General features: G+C 41.9%; 1 protein-coding gene across 5 annotated transcripts in view; it reads left to right on the forward strand.

The window, feature by feature from the left end:
• The window catches only part of nr1h3 (nuclear receptor subfamily 1, group H, member 3), a 21,087-nt gene extending 3,292 nt beyond the window's left edge, over window positions 1-17,795 (forward strand). Inside the window, exons 1-11 of one of the 5 annotated variants that reach the window (XM_088992192.1) lie at window positions 5,526-5,668; window positions 6,860-7,059; window positions 8,588-8,668; window positions 8,864-9,100; window positions 10,077-10,343; window positions 10,465-10,670; window positions 12,061-12,240; window positions 12,508-12,607; window positions 12,865-12,978; window positions 13,135-13,229; window positions 14,798-17,795. In XM_088992192.1, the coding sequence (XP_088848318.1) occupies window positions 8,626-8,668; window positions 8,864-9,100; window positions 10,077-10,343; window positions 10,465-10,670; window positions 12,061-12,240; window positions 12,508-12,607; window positions 12,865-12,978; window positions 13,135-13,229; window positions 14,798-14,944 (1,389 nt within the window). In that variant the 5' untranslated portion in view covers window positions 5,526-5,668; window positions 6,860-7,059; window positions 8,588-8,625 and the 3' untranslated portion in view covers window positions 14,945-17,795. Of the gene's footprint in view, window positions 1-5,525; window positions 5,669-6,859; window positions 7,060-8,587; window positions 8,669-8,843; window positions 9,101-10,076; window positions 10,344-10,464; window positions 10,671-12,060; window positions 12,241-12,507; window positions 12,608-12,864; window positions 12,979-13,134; window positions 13,230-14,797 lie in introns of those variants that run through there. The other 4 variants (XM_088992193.1, XM_088992194.1, XM_088992190.1 and 1 more) reach the window with 4 other exon arrangements.
• The last annotated feature ends 1,126 nt before the right edge of the window (window positions 17,796-18,921 follow it).

An 18,921-nucleotide genomic window follows, 5' to 3' on the forward strand; every position in this document is an offset into this window, starting at 1 on the left:
TCCAATATTTGAAACTAAAATACTGTATGTTCCAGTGTATAAGGCGCACCCAAGATCCTTGATTTTCTTCAAAAGATAACCCTGCGCCTTATACGCTGGTGCGCCTTAAAGGACAACCAACCTCTCCGGACGAGTTGTGTCCATAATTTGTAAAATGGCTTCAAATGACTTCTACTGAGTGTATTTTACAAAGATTCCACCACATATAGCTATATTTTACGTTTTAAGACTCATCCATCCATCCATCTTCTGCCGCTTATCCGGGGTCGGGTCGCGGGGGCAGCAGCTTCAGTAGGGAAGCCCAGACTTCCCTCTCCCCAGCCACTTCTTCCAGCTCGTCCTGGCGGATCCCGAGGCGTTCCCATGCCAGCTGGGAGACATAGTCTCTCCAGCGTGTTCTGGGTCGTGTCCGGGGTCTCCTGCCAGTGGGGCATGCCCGGAACACCTCGCGAGGGAGACGTCCCGGGGGCATCCTAATCAGATGCCCGAGCCACCTCATCTGGCTCCTCTCGATGTGGAGGAGAAGCGGCTCGACTTTGAGCCCCTCCCGGATGACCGAGCTTCTCACCTTATCTCTAAGGGAGAGCCCGGACACCCGACGGAGAAAGCCCATTTCGGCCGCTTGCATCCAGGATCTCGTTCTTTCGGACACAACCCATAGCTCGTGACCATAGATGAGGGTTGGGACGTAGATCGACCGGTAGATTGAGAGCTTTGCTTTTTGGCTCAGCTCCTTCTTCACCACGACAGATCGGTACAAAGTCCGCATCACGGCAGACGCCGCACCGATCCGCCTGTCGACCTCTCGATCCCTTTCACCCTCACTCGTGAACAAGACACCCAGATACTTAAACTCCTCCACTTGAGGCAAAATCTCCTCCCCGACCCGGAGAGGGCACTCCACCCTTTTCCGACTGAGAACCATTGTCTCAGATTTGGAGGTGCTGATTCTCATCCCAGCCGCTTCACATTCGGCTGCGAAACGCTCCAGCGAGAGTTGGAGAGCTCCACTTGAAGGCCCCAACAGTACAACATCATCTGCAAAAAGCAGAGATGCTATACTGAGGCTACCAAAACGGAAACCTTCAACGCATCGGCTGCGCCTAGAAATTCTGTCCATAAAGGTTATGAACAGAATCGGTGACAAAGGGCAGCCTTGGCGGAGCCCAACCCTCACTGGAAACGATTCCGACTTACTGCCGGCAATGCGAACCAGACTCTGACATCGGTCATATAGGGACCGAACGGCCCGTATCAGCCGCTCCTGTACCCCATACTCCCGAAGTACCCTCCACAGAACTCCACGAGGGACACGGTCAAACGCTTTCTCCAAGTCCACAAAACACATGTAGAGTGGTTGGGCGAATTCCCATGCGCCCTCGAGGACCCTGCTAAGGGTGTAGAGCTGGTCCACTGTTCCGCGGCTGGGACGAAAACCACACTGTTCCTCCTCAATCTGAGGCTCGACTTTCCGACGGACCCGCCCCTCTAGGACCCCTGAATAGACCTTTCCAGGGAGGCTGAGGAGTGTGATCCCTCTGTAGTTGGAACACACCCTCTGGTCCCCCTTTTTAAAAAGGGGGACCACCACCCCGGTCTGCCAATCCAGAGGCACTCTCCCCGATGACCACGCAATGTTGCAGAGGCGTGTCAGCCAGGACAGCCCCACAACATCCAGAGCCTTTAGGAACTCCGGTCGGATCTCATCCACCCCCGGGGCCTTGCCACCGAGGAGCTTTTTAACCACCTCGGTGACTTCAGTCACAAGGATCGGAGGGCCCACCTCGGAGTCCCCAGACACTGCTTCCTCCAAGGAAGGCGTGTTGGTGGAGTTGAGGAGGTCTTCGAAGTACTCTGCCCACCGGTTCACGACGTCTCGAGTCGAAGTCAGCAGCGCCCCACCCCCACTGTATACAGTGTTAGTGGTGCACTGCTTTCCCCTCCCGAGACGCCGGATGGTGGACCAGAATTTCCTCGAAGCGGTCCGGAAGTCGGCTTCCATGGCCTCACCGAACTCTTCCCATGCCCGTGTTTTTGCCTCGGCGACCACAGAGGCTGCATTCCGCTTGGCTAGTCGATACGTGTCAGCTGTCTCAGGAGTCCCACAGGCTATATAAGCCCGGTAGGACTCCTTCTTCAGCTTTACGGCATCCCTTACTACTGGTGTCCACCAGCGAGTACGGGGATTGCCTCCACGACAGGCACCAACCACCTTACGGCCGCAACTCTGATTTGCCGCCTCAGCAAGGGAGGTACGGAACATGGTCCATTCGGACTCAATGTCCCCCACCTCCCCCGGGACATGTGTATAGTTCTGCCGGAGGTGGGAGTTGAAACTCCTTCTGACAGGGGATTCTGCCAGACGTTCCCAACAAACCCTCACAACACGTTTGGGTCTTCCAGGTCGGACTGGCATCTTCCCCCACCAACGGAGCCTACTCACCACCAGGTGGTGATCAGTTGACAGCTCCGCCCCTCTCTTCACTCGAGTGTCCAAAACATGAGGCCGCAAATCCGATGATACAACTATAAAGTCAATCATCGAACTGCGACCAAAGGTGTCCTGGTGCCACGTGCACATATGGATACCCTTATGTTTGAATAAAGTGTTTGTTATAGACAATCCGTGTTGAGCACAGAAGTCTAATAACAAGACACCACTCCTGTTCTGATCGGGGGGGCCATTCCTCCCAATCACGCCCTTCCAGGTCCCACTGTCATTGCCCACATGAGCATTGAAATCGCCCAGCAGAACAAGGGAGTCCCCAGGGGGAGCGCTCTCCAGCACACCCCCTAAGGTCTCCAAAAAGGATGGGTACACTGAACTGCTGTTTGGTGCATATGCACAGACAACAGTCAGAACCCGTCCCCCCACCTGAAGGCGGAGGGAAGCAACCCTTTCGTCTACTGGGGTGAATCCCAATGTACAGGCGGCGAGTCGGGGGGCGATAAGTATGCCGACACCTGCTCTACGCCTCTCACCGTGGGCAACTCCAGAGTGGAAGAGAGTCCAACCCCTCTCGAGAGGGCTGGTACCGGAACCCAGGCTGTGTGTGGAGGCAAGCCCAACTATGTCTAGTCGGAACTTTTCAACCTCGTGCACCAGCTCAGGCTCCTTCCCTATAAGAGAGGTGACATTCCACGTCCCCAGAGCTAGCTTCTGCAGTCGGGGGTCGGACCGCCAGGGTCCCCGCCTTTGGCTGCTGCCCAGCTCACATTGCACCCGACCCCTCTGGCCCCTCCCATGGGTGGTGAGCCCTTGAGAAGGGGGACCCACGTTTCCTCTTCGGGCTGAGCCCGACCGGGCCCCATGGGTGTAGGCCCGGCCACCAGGCGCTCGCCATCGAGCCCCATCTCCAGGCCTGGCTCCAGAGAGAGGCCCCGGTGACCCGCGTCCGGGCAAGGGAAAACTAGATCCATTTGTCTTTCTCATCATACGGGGTCTTCTGAGTCGTACTTTGTCTGGTCCCTCACCCAGGACCTGTTTGCCATGGGTGACCCTACCAGGGGCATGAAGCCCCAGACAACCTAGCTCCTAGGATCATTGGGACACACAAACCCCTCCACCACGGTAAGGTGACGACTCATGGAGGGGTTTTAAGACTCGTGCTGAATATTCCGGAAGTCTTGTTTTTGAGTTGCTGACGAGTCACTGAAGGAACGTTCCTGACCGGAAAAAGGACACATTGTAACAGTCCTTCACGTCAATGCTTGTTTGGTCTGAAAACCTCTCGTTGCACCAGAAAGAACCAGAAGAGGGCGTCCAAGCTCCATGTAAGGAATTTATCAGCCTATTGAAACAGGCTGATTCATTCCTCACAGGAGCTCGGTGGCCATTTTCTGCCTCTTTTTGGGTGAGACATTTCCCCCCAATGTTGCCTCAAAATGGCACGGAATAAATTCTTTAATCGATTGCAAACATTTATGCTTTCCTCTTCAGAACTATTTGAATCATATTCATAACTGGATGTGTAACAAGAAAGCATATTCTCCGAATCTGAAGCCATTGTTTTGATTCTCCAGCAATGCAAGGTGTCTTGGCGTGACATCACGAACTGGGGGCGGGACTTTTTGAAAATGCCCAATTTGCAGCTAACTTTCTTGCTGATTTTGGACACTTTAAGTCATTTTTATTGGTGTTTTGCATTTGAATAAAAATATCATACTACATGTTTTGGGTAGTTTAGATGCGATAAAACGTTTTTCTGATGTCAGTTAGGAAACAAAAAAGTGACGTCGGTTGTCCTTTAAATGTGAAGTCATATTGAGCCACAACAGGTCTCGCGACTACTGTCAGCAATCACAGAAAAAATAGTGCGTAACCCCAGCCTCTACTGTCGCGTCTTATAATGTGATGTGCCTTATACTTGGAAAACCTTTACAGTGGAACCTCGGTTTTCGAACGACTCACAGTTCGAACAATTCGGAGTCCAAACAAAATATTTGAGAAATTCTTGCTTCGTAGTTCAAACAACAATCGGATTTCGAACGCCGGTACGACGCGTGAGTGCGTACGCGAAGGTGGGATGCTGAGCGGCGTACGGGTGTATCGCTCTCTTCGTGACCAACTGTTGTCGCTTGCGGACGTGCTGCGTTTTGCTCTCGCGTTTAATATAGGTGTACGAAGAGTTTTAGCCCCAAATCATGCCTCCAAAGAAAGTAAGTGCTGCTACAAGTGAAAAATGAAAAGTAGTGTGTACAACTATTGCATTTAAGAAAGAAATAATAGCAAAATATGAAGGAGGTGTGCGAGTGTCTGATCTGGCTAGGACAGGGGTGCTCACACTTTTTTCAGCAAGGAAGCTACTTTTGAAATGACCAAGTCAAAATGATCTACTCATGATATTTATTGAGAAATATAGTGAAGATTATTGCAATTTATGTTGATGTATATCCGCATATGTTGCACGACACAACATAATTATGTCAATTGTTTGGCATTACCTGAGTTCACTCTGCTAACTGGCAGACGAGACAACCGCACTTGAAAATGTCATCGTGAAAAAAAGTCATCCTCTCATTCCGTTTTTTCTTCTTACTTGGTCCAACTCTTCCACTTTTTTATACTCTATCTTACATTTAAGGAGAAAAACCGAGCGAAAAATTAGGATGTAACTAACGACATCCTTGTTCACTTTGCAACGAAGGGGCGTTGTTTAAGCTCGCAGTGAGTCTCTCAATGAGATGTCATTTGATTGGTTCTCCGGTGTATCGACCAAATAAAGAGATGGCTGATAGGCTGACGTCGTTTTTTTCAAAAGAACTCCACTTGATTTGTTAAGCGTCCGTTCCTGACAATGTCACATCACCTTGTCTTGCGATCTACCAATAGTACCATGGAGATCGATTGGTCGATCACGATCGACGTATTGAGCACCCCTGGTAGGAAATACAGAATGGCGAAATCTACGATCAGTACGATATTAAAGAATAAGGAGGCTGTGAAATCTAGTGATGTGGCTATGGGAGTGAGAGCAAGTGTCATTGGATAGATATTTTAAGAGAGCAGAACATCATGTAGCCGAGTCATCCGTAGCAAAGAGATTTGAACGTGTGAGCACCCCTCAGACAGAAGAGCTCCCTGAAGTTTTTATGGAAGGGGACTCTCCTTCCAAACAATATATTTCCTTCCTCCGTCCACCTGCGCCTTCTGCTGACCACCACGAAGGTAAAAAATTCTATTCATAATTCTTTTTATTTACGAACGTACGATTAGCATGGGTTACATTTATGTTTGTTATTTGTGTCTTTGACATTTTGCTTAACATTTTCTGAGATATAGGTTGCTTTTTATGTGTTGGTCAGCATTTTAATGTGTAATTTCATGCATAAAATTATGTATAAAATACTGTACTAAAAATGTAAACGGATTATGGTCGAGAACCGAGGTATCACTGTATATACAGTAAAGTCTCGTTATATCGATATCGGATATATCGATAGTCCCGGTTATATCGATACTATTTCTATGCACGCACGGAGAAAATGACATGCAAACAGGGTCGGATATATCGATAGTCCCGGTTATATCGATATTTTTTCGGACTCCCTTGAATATCGATATAACGAGACTTTACTGTATATCTATATTGGAAAACATTTGTCATTCATTGAAGTTGTGCCTTATACTCCGGTGCACCTTATATATGGAAAAAGTTTGAAAATGCACTATTCATTGGGTGTGTGCCTTATACTCCGGTGCACTTGATACACCGGAAAATAGGGTAGGTTATTTGTGGTTGTTGTGACCAAAGTAGATCATGAGTCCGGTTCCCCTGCATATAATAAACAGCCACTTTCGACATATTTGAAATGTAAATGAATCGACCTTTTCTGTAAGTATTTTGTTTTAAATGTTTAATTCCCAGTAATCTCTGAAAACACAAGGTGACTGACCTGATAAGATGCAAGGGACATTGGAGTTGGAACAGAAAATCAGGGTGGGAATGACATGAGGTCACAGGCAGTTTTATAAGCAAAAAGAGTGTTTCCAATCAACTTCCCAAATTGATCCACAGATATTGGGCATCACCTAAAACATTAAAACATTTATGACACCCAAATCCTATTGGGCGTTAGGAGAGTTAATATTGTCAGCCATTTTATGAGTGAACCGGATGTCAGGCGGGTGAGCTTTGTTTAAGTGTGTTGGTGGAACTAATTATGGAATGAGGGGGTTTCGAGGGGCTGCTCATCATTTTTCTTTTTTGTCTGCAGTTTTGCACATCTTTGTAAAAATAGGCTGCTCCAACAGGAAAGGGCTGGAGCCCTGCTGGCAATTGAAGAGCCATGCAAGTGACCAATAATGACCTCTTGTGCTCCCTCCCCCTTACCCTGTTTTTCCTCATGTCTCCCACAGAGCTTTGAAGGAAGCACACCATCATATCCTCTTCTCTCTTATCAAGTCAGCAAACTTGGGTCAAATAAGTCTTATAGTGTGGAGGCACCTTCAAGGCTCATCCGTCAAGCAAGTCTTCCTTCCATTGGCGTAATATTGATGGACTGAGACTGTGATGGACTTGCATGCGATAGGCGATAAATACGATATCAGCATTAGAGGTAAGGCCAGTCTCAAGACATTGTAGCTGACTCATTTAAGGAAATGTCCAACTAATCTGTCAAATTGTCCTACTTTAGAACAAGCTGTATTTTATCTACCTGTAGTATGGCGCAAACACAGTTTGAAGTTTTTCTTGAGTCTTGATAGTGATAATATTGTACCAAAATGGTACATTTGAATGCTTTATTAACGAGAAGGGTTTTGATAATGGCGGAAAAGGTATTCCCGCTTGCTGATGTGATGAGTCATTTGCATGTTAAATGCACATTTAAGTAGAAAATAGAAAAACAAAATCAAAACTGAAGTGTTTATGCTATGCACAAGATAATTACATGTATGACTGACATTGACCCGTTGCTTATAATGTGAGATGATGAAATGAGAAAACAGACATTTTTTTCTGGCCCAGAACACATTGCTGCTCGAGAATTGTCTTGATCTTTTATTTCATGTGAAATTCACCAGAAAAAAGGGAAAACATTGACATCATATCCAGCAGACCCATGATTGAAAAAAAACTTGCAGCAAAAAACATTTTAACCCTTCAAGTAAAACAATGTGCTCATTTTTTCCGATGTTTCTCTGACTGAATTTTTACTGTAATATTCTTTACATAATTGTTTTATCTTAAAAACTGCAATATTGGTATGCATTTGAGAGATGACAGAATTTTAAGAGGAGTTAACATTTCAGTGGGATTTTTCTAGTGTTTTTAATTTGCATAATCTGATTTTATTGCACACACACAAAAGATCCATCTTGTATTGTAATTCTAATAGTAACATTTCAACATGTTTAGAACCATCTTATGCTTCAAACCCGTTTTCTTTGAAGCTTTTTACAAAATACTGTAGCAAAGATCATGTCTGGGTCTGATGATTGGAGTTTCCTGAATCCATCTACACGTGGCACCTGACCAACTTTCATTTCTGCTTTTCAAAATGCCTCTTTATAGTCATGGCCAAAGATGATTTCTATTTGTGTTGTGCTGTAGAGCAGTTGTCCCCAACCACCGGTGTCATTTAGAGTCAGGTCGCACAGATATTGTATAATTTTTTTTAATGTATTGATTGATTTTTCATTCGTTTGGGTGTTTTTGGGCAAAACCAAATACGTACCACAATTTCTGGGCAGTCTACTGCATTAGTGTATATTGCATTTGTGCGTCACCTGTTGTTGTGAAAACAGTTGTATAAACCAAGACCGCCTCATGCGTTTCATTTTTGAATTAACTTGCCCAGCAAATGTCAAGACACATACAGTAACTATGCTGTGATAATGTTTTTAAATGAAGAAATTCTGCATTACTAGACAGTATTTACAAAATAGTTAATTATCATGCATGAGGCATTGCTTTCCTCCTGTGCTTTTTCTTTTGGTGTAAAAAAGTAAGATTTTACTTGCAGCTTGTAAACCTGTGGCCAACTAACTAAATATATTGTTCAAGCCAACCATCATTACTGAGTCATGCCCCCACCCACCTTGTTTTTCTTCAATTTTCATTTTTTAAAAATATTTTATACATAGGCATATAGATTTCGTAATGACAACCAGCTGCTCAGAAGATGTCAACGCTGCCTGTGACTGATGTCCCAGATGTTGGTCATGGTAAGTTGTTTGTCCTGAAATATTTCAAGATAAAATATCATCATGGTCTTTTATGAAGTATAATAAAACAATATATAAATAAAAAGAAATACATTGGCATTATAATTCACTGCTAATTTTTCTTCTTTTTAAAACAAAAACATTGACAGACTCAAACACAATAATTGATTCTTAGAATTTTGCCCCACCGCTCAGATGATAGTAAGGTATTTGATGGGACTGCAGAGGGACAACTTCATTGCGTGGTGGAGGAGAGCAATGACAGTGCCACAATGAAGCACGAAAGTCTGTTATCACTTGGTGACCTGTCCCAGCCAGATGACTTCCCCACCCCAGCTCATAATGGGCCTGCTCCCACTGGGATGAGCAGCCCTTTTCCAGTTGAGCTGAGTGACACTAAGCCTGATGTGGGCGACACATCCACCGGCACAGGTGAACAATAACGCATGGAAAAATAGTTCCATTTATACATATTTTATTAGTATAGTCGGTTTTCACTCAAGTTTGATTATTTAGTATTTTAGAGTCAACAAGATCTTTTTACAAAGCTGAATAGCCAACCTGTATTAGTACTTTAAAAAGTTAACTACACAGCCACAATACATCTCCTTTTCTTTTCGGCTTTTCCCTTCAAGGAGTCGCCACAACGAATCAGTGTCCTCCATCTTCAGAGGTTTGATTCGCATGTTTGTTTTGGCCAAGCTTTTATGTCGGATGCCCTTCCTGACACAACCCTCTGTATTTATCCGGGCTTGGGACCGGCAACTGTCTTGTGTCCCCTTGTGGCTACAGAACACGCAACTCTATGAACTTAATAAAGATGAAGATGCTCAGTAAAAGGCACCGAAACACAAAATGGTCATCGGCACAGCAACATTCAAAAAACAAAACTATACTCACCATTTGATCAATGCTCTGATCTTACCGTGAAAAGGGCATCTCTTTCCCTACATTACATCACAAACAGAACTTCAAAGTCCTTTAAGATGCTTTATCTTCCATTCACAGTATATATAGCTAAAGACAATAGATGGTCCTACTCATATGAATGATAATAATACATTTCATTCATAAGCTCCTTTCAAAACTCTCAAGGACACTTTACAGTCACAGGATAAGTTGCAGTGATTTTAACAATTGATTGTGAGACAATCAAATGTTCTTATCTTATTGCAAGCCTTCAAATGAAAGGCCCCTGACGGAAGAAAAGGTTAGCCATTTGTGCAGCACAAGACACGGCCACAATACATAATTGAGTTATAACACACATTACGATTATTATCTTTCATTATTGTCAGATGATCATAAAAAAAAAAGTTATCTTTTTTTCTGCACTTTTCAATTTTACCCAAAGTAGATTTGTTAAAATGACACTTATCTGCTTTATTATTTTATGTATATATTCTAGATGGTCAGCCAGTAAAGAGAAAAAAGGGTCCTGCTCCAAAGATGCTAGGCAATGAGGTGTGCAGTGTCTGCGGTGACAAGGCCTCTGGTTTCCACTACAATGTTCTAAGCTGTGAGGGCTGCAAGGGCTTTTTCCGACGTAGTGTCATTAAAAGTGCTCAGTACTCTTGCAAGAACAATCAACGGTGTGAAATGGACATGTACATGCGACGCAAGTGCCAGCAGTGCCGCCTGCGCAAGTGTCGTGAGGCAGGCATGCTAGAACAATGTAAGTGTTTGTAAGCCAAATCGATTTGAAATGTCACTCTATTGTGTAGATTAGCAATGTAGTAGGGTAATTATCAGCATTTTGACTGCATTAGCTGTAAACTTTCACGTGTGGAACATAGGTGTGCTCTCTGAAGAACAAATTCGTCTGAAGAAGATGAAGAAGCAGCACGATGAGGAAACGGCGCGCTCCTCCACAGTGGTCACTCCCACTCCTCCGCATGAAATAGTTGCCCTGGATCCACAGCAGCAAGAAATGATTCAAAAGCTGGTGTCCATGCAGAAGCAATGCAACAAGAGATCCTTTCTTGATCGACCAAAAGTGACAGTATGTTTATATTTCAGTGTTTTATTGCAACGCTGTAATTTGTCTTCAGTTGTTTTGTTTCCTTAAAATTCACCCAGTGTAGAAAATTGAACTCAAGTGTTGTCCGATGAACTGTTCATTGATTTAGAGTCCACCAAAAACTGAGCGAATGCACACTCGAGGTGTGTCAACTATGGACACAATGCTCCACTGCACCAGACAGTGCAGATGGAAACAGTTCAAGTATGAGCTGGTGATTGGCTTCAAACGTAAGATGCGCTTAGTAATTAATGGGGGAGGAGTACTATCCGTCTCTCTGAACACATACGCGTCAGAATGAGTTTCCGAACAATGGCTATATTGGGGGAAAAAAAAACAAAGCAAAAACTATGTGCCTTCACATTAAGTTTCGATGAGAAGGTTTCTTCAGCCGTCATCTGTACAAAAGTGAAGGTTTCGGACGTTTCGCCTCCTATCCAAGAGGCTTCGTCAGCGAACTAAAGTCTGACTGGTCGTATCGGCCCCATTTATATATCCCTAACAATACGACCAGTCAGACTTTAGTTCGCTGACGAAGCCTCTTGGATAGGAGGCGAAACGTCCGAAACCTTCACTTTTGTACAGATGACGGCTGAAGAAACCTTCTCATCGTTGGACCACTCCTGTACGACTGGGAGCTTACACAGACGTTCACATTAAGTTATTTCCCATCATCCCTGCTTTCTTCTGTTCATATTAGGGAATGTTCGGTTTATGTTTTTTTTTTTTTTTTTGCGTTGATCCAGCTTTCGACTTCCTCCCGCTAGCGAACTGACATAGTTACACACATGGCGGAATTTACAAGTTTGTTTCACATTCTCTGTCAACGCTCCACAAGGCACTAATCATCTTCATAGCAGCGAAGATGCTGTACTTCTGATCATTTATCAGCGTACTGCGGGAAAAGGGGTAAAGGGAGAAGTCATGCGAATTGTGCATATATCAAGTCACAAAAGGGCGAAATATACGATCACTTAATACAGTATACATCTGCCTGGAACTGTAAAAAAAGGTGTGTGTTTGTGTGTGTATATATATATATATATATATATATATATATATATATATATATATATATATACAGTAAAGTCTCGTTATATCGATATTCAAGGGAGTCCGAAAAAATATCGATATAACCGGGACTATCGATATATCCGACCCTGTTTGCATGTAATTTTCTCCGTGCGTGCATAGAAATAGTATCGATATAACCGGGACTATCGATATATCCGATATCGATATAACGAGACTTTACTGTATATATATAAAATTGTGTCCACCACCACGAGTTTGTAGGGTCCTCTGTCTAAGTACGTGGGTGTGTACATGACTAAACATGGTGACTGCTCTTGTGTGTGTTCAAAAACAACAGCCATGGCCGCAGAATCAGGATCTGCAGAATCGAGAAGTGCGTCAGCAACGTTTCGCCCACTTCACTGAGCTGGCGATCATGTCAGTCCAGGAGATCGTGGATTTTGCTAAGCAGCTTCCGGGATTTTTAGAGCTCACAAGAGAGGACCAGATTGCTCTATTAAAGACCTCAACCATTGAAGTTTGTAATGTTTCTACTTTGAAATTCTATTGCTGTAATACCAACCTTTGAACTGTTTGTTTTCTTCTGAATACAAGGCATTATTATCAATCAGCTTTTTGTGTCACATGCAAAATTGGTTCAGGGTTATGAAAGGGGTCATCATTCTTTGGCAGGACAATTGCTCCATTCAGTAATGTTGTGTAATCAGTTATTCCAAAGTGGAATGACTTTGCGTGCATGTCTTCATTACAATAAGAAATAAACAATGATGTTTGTCTTCAACAGATTATGTTGCTGGAGACATCTCGTCGATACAACCCTGCGATTGACAGCATTACGTTTCTGAAGGATTTTAGCTATAATAAGGAGGATTTCGCAAAAGCAGGTATGTTCTAATGGCCGTTTATGGACAATGTATGACAAAGCATTACGAGTCTTTGTCGCCCTTCATACAGAGTTCGTCATGTAAGGAGAATACAAATAGCAGTAGGTTCTCATGCAAATGAAAGCATTACTGTATTAGCGATAGTGTTGAAACAATATTTTTAATATTTAAGATGCACGAATAACATTATTTTACAATAATTTTTCACAAGTCTACAATAAATCTTATTATTTTCTTTATATCCCTCTTCTCAATAGGCCTTCAATTTGAGTTCATTAATCCCATCTTTGAGTTTTCTAAAGGAATGAATGACCTGCAGCTGGACGAGGCTGAATACGCTCTGCTTATTGCCATCAACATATTTTCTGCAGGTCAGATTTCATTTGACGCAAATATTGTAACTATTGAGGAGTGCGTCAAAGCAAAATATGTTTATTTTTTGTTAACTTCATGACTGGTCTTTTGTTGTCCGTCAGACATGATGAATGTGTTGTGCGTTTGTTAAAAGATGTTCTACACATTTTTAGATCGGCCAAATGTGCAAGATCATGATCTTGTGGAGAGGCTCCAACAACCTTATGTTGACGCTCTGCGCTCTTACATCACGATAAAGAGACCAAATGTAAGTGCCGACCAGTTTCTGTAACCTCTTCTCTTATTTCACACTGTGTCAACATGACCTTGTTGTCATCACAACAAGCACACTGGGTCATGACCGAGGTAACTTTTATTTGCATTGGATTACACTCTCAGACCTCCGCTTACACACCAACGCATGATAACAAAAGCCCACACAAGCAAATGTATTTACTAAATAAATACATCAATAAATAAACAAATAAATACCATATTTTCTGGACTATAAATCGCCCCGGATTATTAGGCGCATGGTCAGTTTTTGAAACAAATGCAAGGCTTTTAGGTGTGCCTTATACTGCGGAATACGCTAAATAAATATTAATACACTTGTCTACTTCAAACCGCTGAGTTGTTAATTGTCAGTATTGCAGATATTTTTCTGACAGCACAATTTTTGCCCAAATGCAGTATGTGATTTGCCAGTCAGTAGACTAAAATATAAATTAACTAACACAAAGAGCCCTGTTTTTTCCAATGACCGATGTGGTCAGTGTAAAAACTGTTTTTTTTTTGTGTGCCACAGCATGTCTTTTACATGTGTTGGATTGTTTTGTGACTCACTGGGTGATCCGGCATTTGGAGCTGCTGCACCCTCGTTACATCAGGAAATGTGACAAAAAGTAGAAAATATTTCTGACCCATTTAAAGCTAGCTGATAAATGTATGTATAGTGGATGTCATGGTAACTATTTCATAAATATAGTAGCAGCATGGGACAATCCTTATGAATCAATCTTGAAATTGTGAACATCATTGTCTTCACCTTAAAAATCTTTTAGTGGTACGCCTGCGATCACACGGCAATGGCGGTGGCATGGGGTCACACACACGAACAAAAGACTGGAGGTTTCCGACTACATCATCTGCAGTGGGAGATTTTGCAGTTGCTCTGTACAAAATGCACTTGGTATGCAATCGTGGTATCCACAATCTCGAGCGAATCAATTTCTGCTTAATGTCAAGTACTGTGTGTGTTTGTGCTTCGACATTCTTGATTTTAAAGTCAATTAGGGGAACCCTTTTGATTGGCCTGTAGTCAGCTATGTTCCATTCTACCAGTTAAACAGTGCACAATGGTGCAAATGCTTTCTTTCACCTGTGCTTCTCGGTTAATACCAAAACAAAGAAAACTCCTGTGCGCACAGGTAGACTACGCTTTGCCCTACACTCGCGCGAGACATGAAAATCGGGAACCCAAAACTGAATGTTGGTGTGACATTTGAACAATGGCTCATGTTCTAACTCAGTCCTGTAAATCAGATTGGTAAAGAACGTGGTTGAAACATTATACAGTGGCAAATTTGATGATTCTGCAACCATTCTAGAGCTAGATAAAACTCTCGTGGTTTGTTCATTGCCCTTTGACACACCCTATCCACAAATGTTCAATGCTATTGGGCTGTTCAGTAATGACCGTGTGCAAATGTACAGGAAACTGTTTTCTGTGTTAACTAATAGCTGAGCTCCCGTCTTGCTATAAACAGCAATCATTGTTGGAATTATTTCGACTTTTTTGAATAATAAAATGTATCTTATGACTTCTTTTCTCAGGATCACTTGATGTTTCCACGCATGCTGATGAAGCTAGTGAGCCTTCGTACACTGAGCAGCGTGCACTCTGAACAGGTGTTTGCCCTTCGTCTTCAGGACAAGAAACTTCCCCCGCTGCTCTCTGAAATCTGGGACGTCACTGAATGACTGCAGTCTCAACATCACACTCCTTGACATGTTGATTCTTGAGACAAACCTTGCACCAGGCATGGTCTTGAACCTGTCTCATCTGTTCGTGGACGACTTCTAGCATTGTTTTTGGGCTTTTTGTGGGAGCGTCTCAATGCCTTTTTTGCTCACAGACTCTGAAACGTTTTACCCCCTTAACCTTGTTCTTCCTTTTTGTGGACATTGGCATCACTTTGCCATGAATGCCAGCTCATGGGTTTGAATTATTCTTCTGATTCAACGTGTTCAAAGTTGAGTGCAGTTCTATTCTTTTACAGCCTGAATGCTCTTGCCATAAAGCTGCTGTTTCTTCATGTTATGGATGATTCGAGCTCTGCTTTCAAGTTAATTTATTCGGTAGTCTTGCCATGGTGGATTTGAAACTGTAAGGTGTGACCTACAGCTGCAGTTTTTGTTGAAAGTTAGGTCACACTTTTGCAACAGAGTATGACAAATGTGTGCATGCATTTTAAGGACATAGAGACAACCAAGTTGGTATAGTTGCTCAGGTAAACTAATGTGAAGTAGAGTCATCCTTTTTTTAGATCACTTGAGTTCCCAAAGGGATCCTTTTTATCAATACTGATGCACACAAATTATTTATTTTCTTAAGACATGTGTGGAGTGCACAAGTTTCCACAAGATTGTACAATTTAGTACAAACCCTTAATAACAGCAATCTATGTACAGTAGGAGGTGTCGTGTAAGGGAACAAGGGTGTGTAAAAAGTAGATCTCATGTGTTGGATGGGTGGTACAGCTGCCCCAAATTACTTAATATGAACCAGCTTATACATGTAAAAAAATAAAATATGTAGAATCAAATTAAAGACCACTTTTTGCATCTAATATGGATATGTTTATTTCCCAACAGATAAACGTAACTGATTTAAAACTTGAAATTGTATTCCACATACAGTACATAATAAGGTGCGTGTGCATGCAGATCAGCACCGGCTGGTAAGATTTCTGAAAGCCTTATTAATTAGCCATGTGAAATGATAGCTGAGAACAAACGCAATTGTGTTCAAATACAGTAAAATATTTAACGACTCAGAAATCTTGACATGCATGCATTTGGTTCTTCTTATGCAGTAAATTGAAATGCAGTGAAAGTAATGGCGTATAAATTAAAACATTTGTTCATTTTTTTTTACATTTTCTGTGGGTTTCACATGGTTCAGGAAAGTGAGTGAGATCACGTTTTTGCAATGTTTTAATTGAGTTTCTAAACTGTCTTTTTCAAATTCTCTTTTTCAAATCACTAACCATTTCAGATATTTTTGTCCGATTCAAAGAGCAGTCATTACTTTTTTGTAACCTTTTAGAATGTTCAACTCTATTTCCTTGTGATTTCTAAGCATAGGGCAGGGGTGTCAAACATATGGCCCATGGGCCGGAACCAGCCCCCAAGGAGGTTTGATCAGGCCCGCAGGATAATTTAAAAGTGGAAAATATGCAAAAACGACATGGAATTGATATTTTTAATGAGGTGCAATTCAAGGATTGTCCACTAGACGGCAGAGTGGTCTTGTTTTGATCAACGTAGAAGAAAACCGGTGTTTTTTTCAACCGTCGTTTCAATAATAATAACAATAATAATAATACATTTGATTTCTAAGCGCCTTTCAAAACTCTCAGGGTCACTTTACAGTCACTGGAGTTTTTCTGTGGGTGAACAGCAGCAACCACATGTGCCAGTGTTCACTTAACCCGGAATAACTGAAATAGATCAAAAGCTAGCTAGATATCTGGATAGCTAATGTGTTTTCTGACTCAAATAGTTAGCTGGATAGCTAGCTAGCCAGCTAACTATTAGCTAATAGATAGCTATCTAGATAGCTAATGGATTAGTCCCACAAGAGGGAAATTTGCATTTATTAGCTACAACACCATTACACAAAATGTTATTATCCTAACAGAGAAAAGTAGATAAGGAGTGTAGAATGTATTTTCAATGAAAAATGGACAATGTCATATTTTTTACAGAGATGCGTGGGAAACATTTGTGCTTTGTGTGTTTTCAACAAGTTTGGGTATTGAAGGAATGATATTTGGTTATTTATAGCATGTATGGTATAATTTTAATCGTCCGGTCCACTTGACATCTACCGATGCCATATGTGGCCCACAATGTGAAATGAGTTTGACACCCCTGGCATAGGGCATCTGAAAAGAGGGAACTGATCAGTTAAGAAAAAAAATGCATCAATTTTTTACATAAGCATTCACTGTAACAATGCTTGCAGTAAAAGAGACATTGTATTTTCGAGTTGTCACAGGCATGCCTGCTTTAGCTGATTTGGACAATTACTTTTTTTGGAGGTGCAGGCAAAGTAATTACAGTAGCTCTGATTTGGATGGCTCGGTAAAACGTACCATTTACAGTAATGCATTTCACATGCCAACCATGATAAAGGTCTTAAATTGTATCTGTGAAGTAATTGGGAGGGGAATCGTCATTCAACAAACCATAACAAATCGGACAAAAACAGCAGTACTACTTGGTCAGCACAAGACTTGAAAGTAAAAGTATTTAGTGCTCATTTTGATTCCTTGGTTGTATTTGACATTTAATTGATAATGTGTAAAACAAATGTTTGTATTAAATAAACAATTGTCTTTAAAGCAGTGGATAATTGACATATTGCTGATGTTTTGGGTAGCTGCCATTTAAAGTGGTCTGCAGGTTTTAGTCTGTGATTACAAAATTGTACTCAGAGAAACATGTTTGGCTAAAGTACTGACTGTCGCGAATTGTGCTGTTTAAAAATGTTATCCCTAATCTTGTTATGATTATAATTCTAAAAAGATGTTTGGTTTTATACTCTCTCCCCTCTCGTTTCTCATTGTGTGTATAATCATATATTAATAAGAATGGAAGATCTGAGGTTTTATGCTGTAGTCATACATTTCAATCAATCTAGTGTTTGTTATTGTGAAACCTTTCCACGATACCTCTAAATTGTAATCATTGTCCTGATTTGCTGTGGAGACTCCTTGAAGGGAAAAGTCGAAAGGAAAAGAAGTACTCATCTATGTACATTTACTGTGTATTGTGCACCACACCTTGTTAGAATCATACAGTTCGTAACATGAAGAAGCTTGGAAAGTTTTTTTTTAGTTTTAGTACATTTTATATCAACCTCGTTTCTTAGCCAAAAGGCACTGATCGTGAAAGACAGTTTTATCCTTTACAACAATGTCTTTTGGATTTGTAAAACGATGTGACTTAACTGGTCCTCACAATTAATAGCACACATGCACTTGTTAATGCCTGGCAGGCAAAGTATCGGGCATGGACCACATATTCCATACTTTAATTTGACCCACCTGATATTTATATAATTAAGAGTGAAAACAGCATGTTGCTTTGATTAAAATGTATTTTTTCCTACAATTCCCGTTAAAATGTATATACTGTATTGTCACTTATTTTGACGGCTAAAGTGGTTAGCAAATAATAGGTTGCATACATTTAGCATTCCCCCTAATTTTATACAATGAATGTATTAATTTTACAGTGAGACCTCAACTTACAAACACCTTAACTTACAAGCTTTTCGTCTTACAAACGTCAAATTTATGAAAATTTAACCTTATAATAAGCACTATTTTCATAATACACACCCACCACGGCTGGAGGAGTGATCTTCGGCGGAAGCACACGACCGAACAGCACCAACAGTCGTTATGCAAGGTGACTCCTTCCATAAGCCATCAATGACCATCAAAAAGGTAAATAAAACTTTATTTTACAGCACAGTTTATTTCTTTAATTACAGTCCTCATGTAATGCGCCTCTCTTTCCAAACAGCAAATCCCTTTGACCTTCGACCTCCAACGCCATTCCATCAAGCCATAAATGACCATCACAAATGTAAATAAAGTGACTTTATGATACAATGCAGTGTATTTCTTTCATTGCAATACAATAGCACGTTGATTATACATCGA

This window comes from Hippocampus bargibanti, linkage group LG03, assembly GCF_051943395.1.
Source record: "Hippocampus bargibanti isolate YZ-2025 linkage group LG03, ASM5194339v1, whole genome shotgun sequence".
Taxonomy (NCBI): domain Eukaryota; kingdom Metazoa; phylum Chordata; class Actinopteri; order Syngnathiformes; family Syngnathidae; genus Hippocampus; species Hippocampus bargibanti.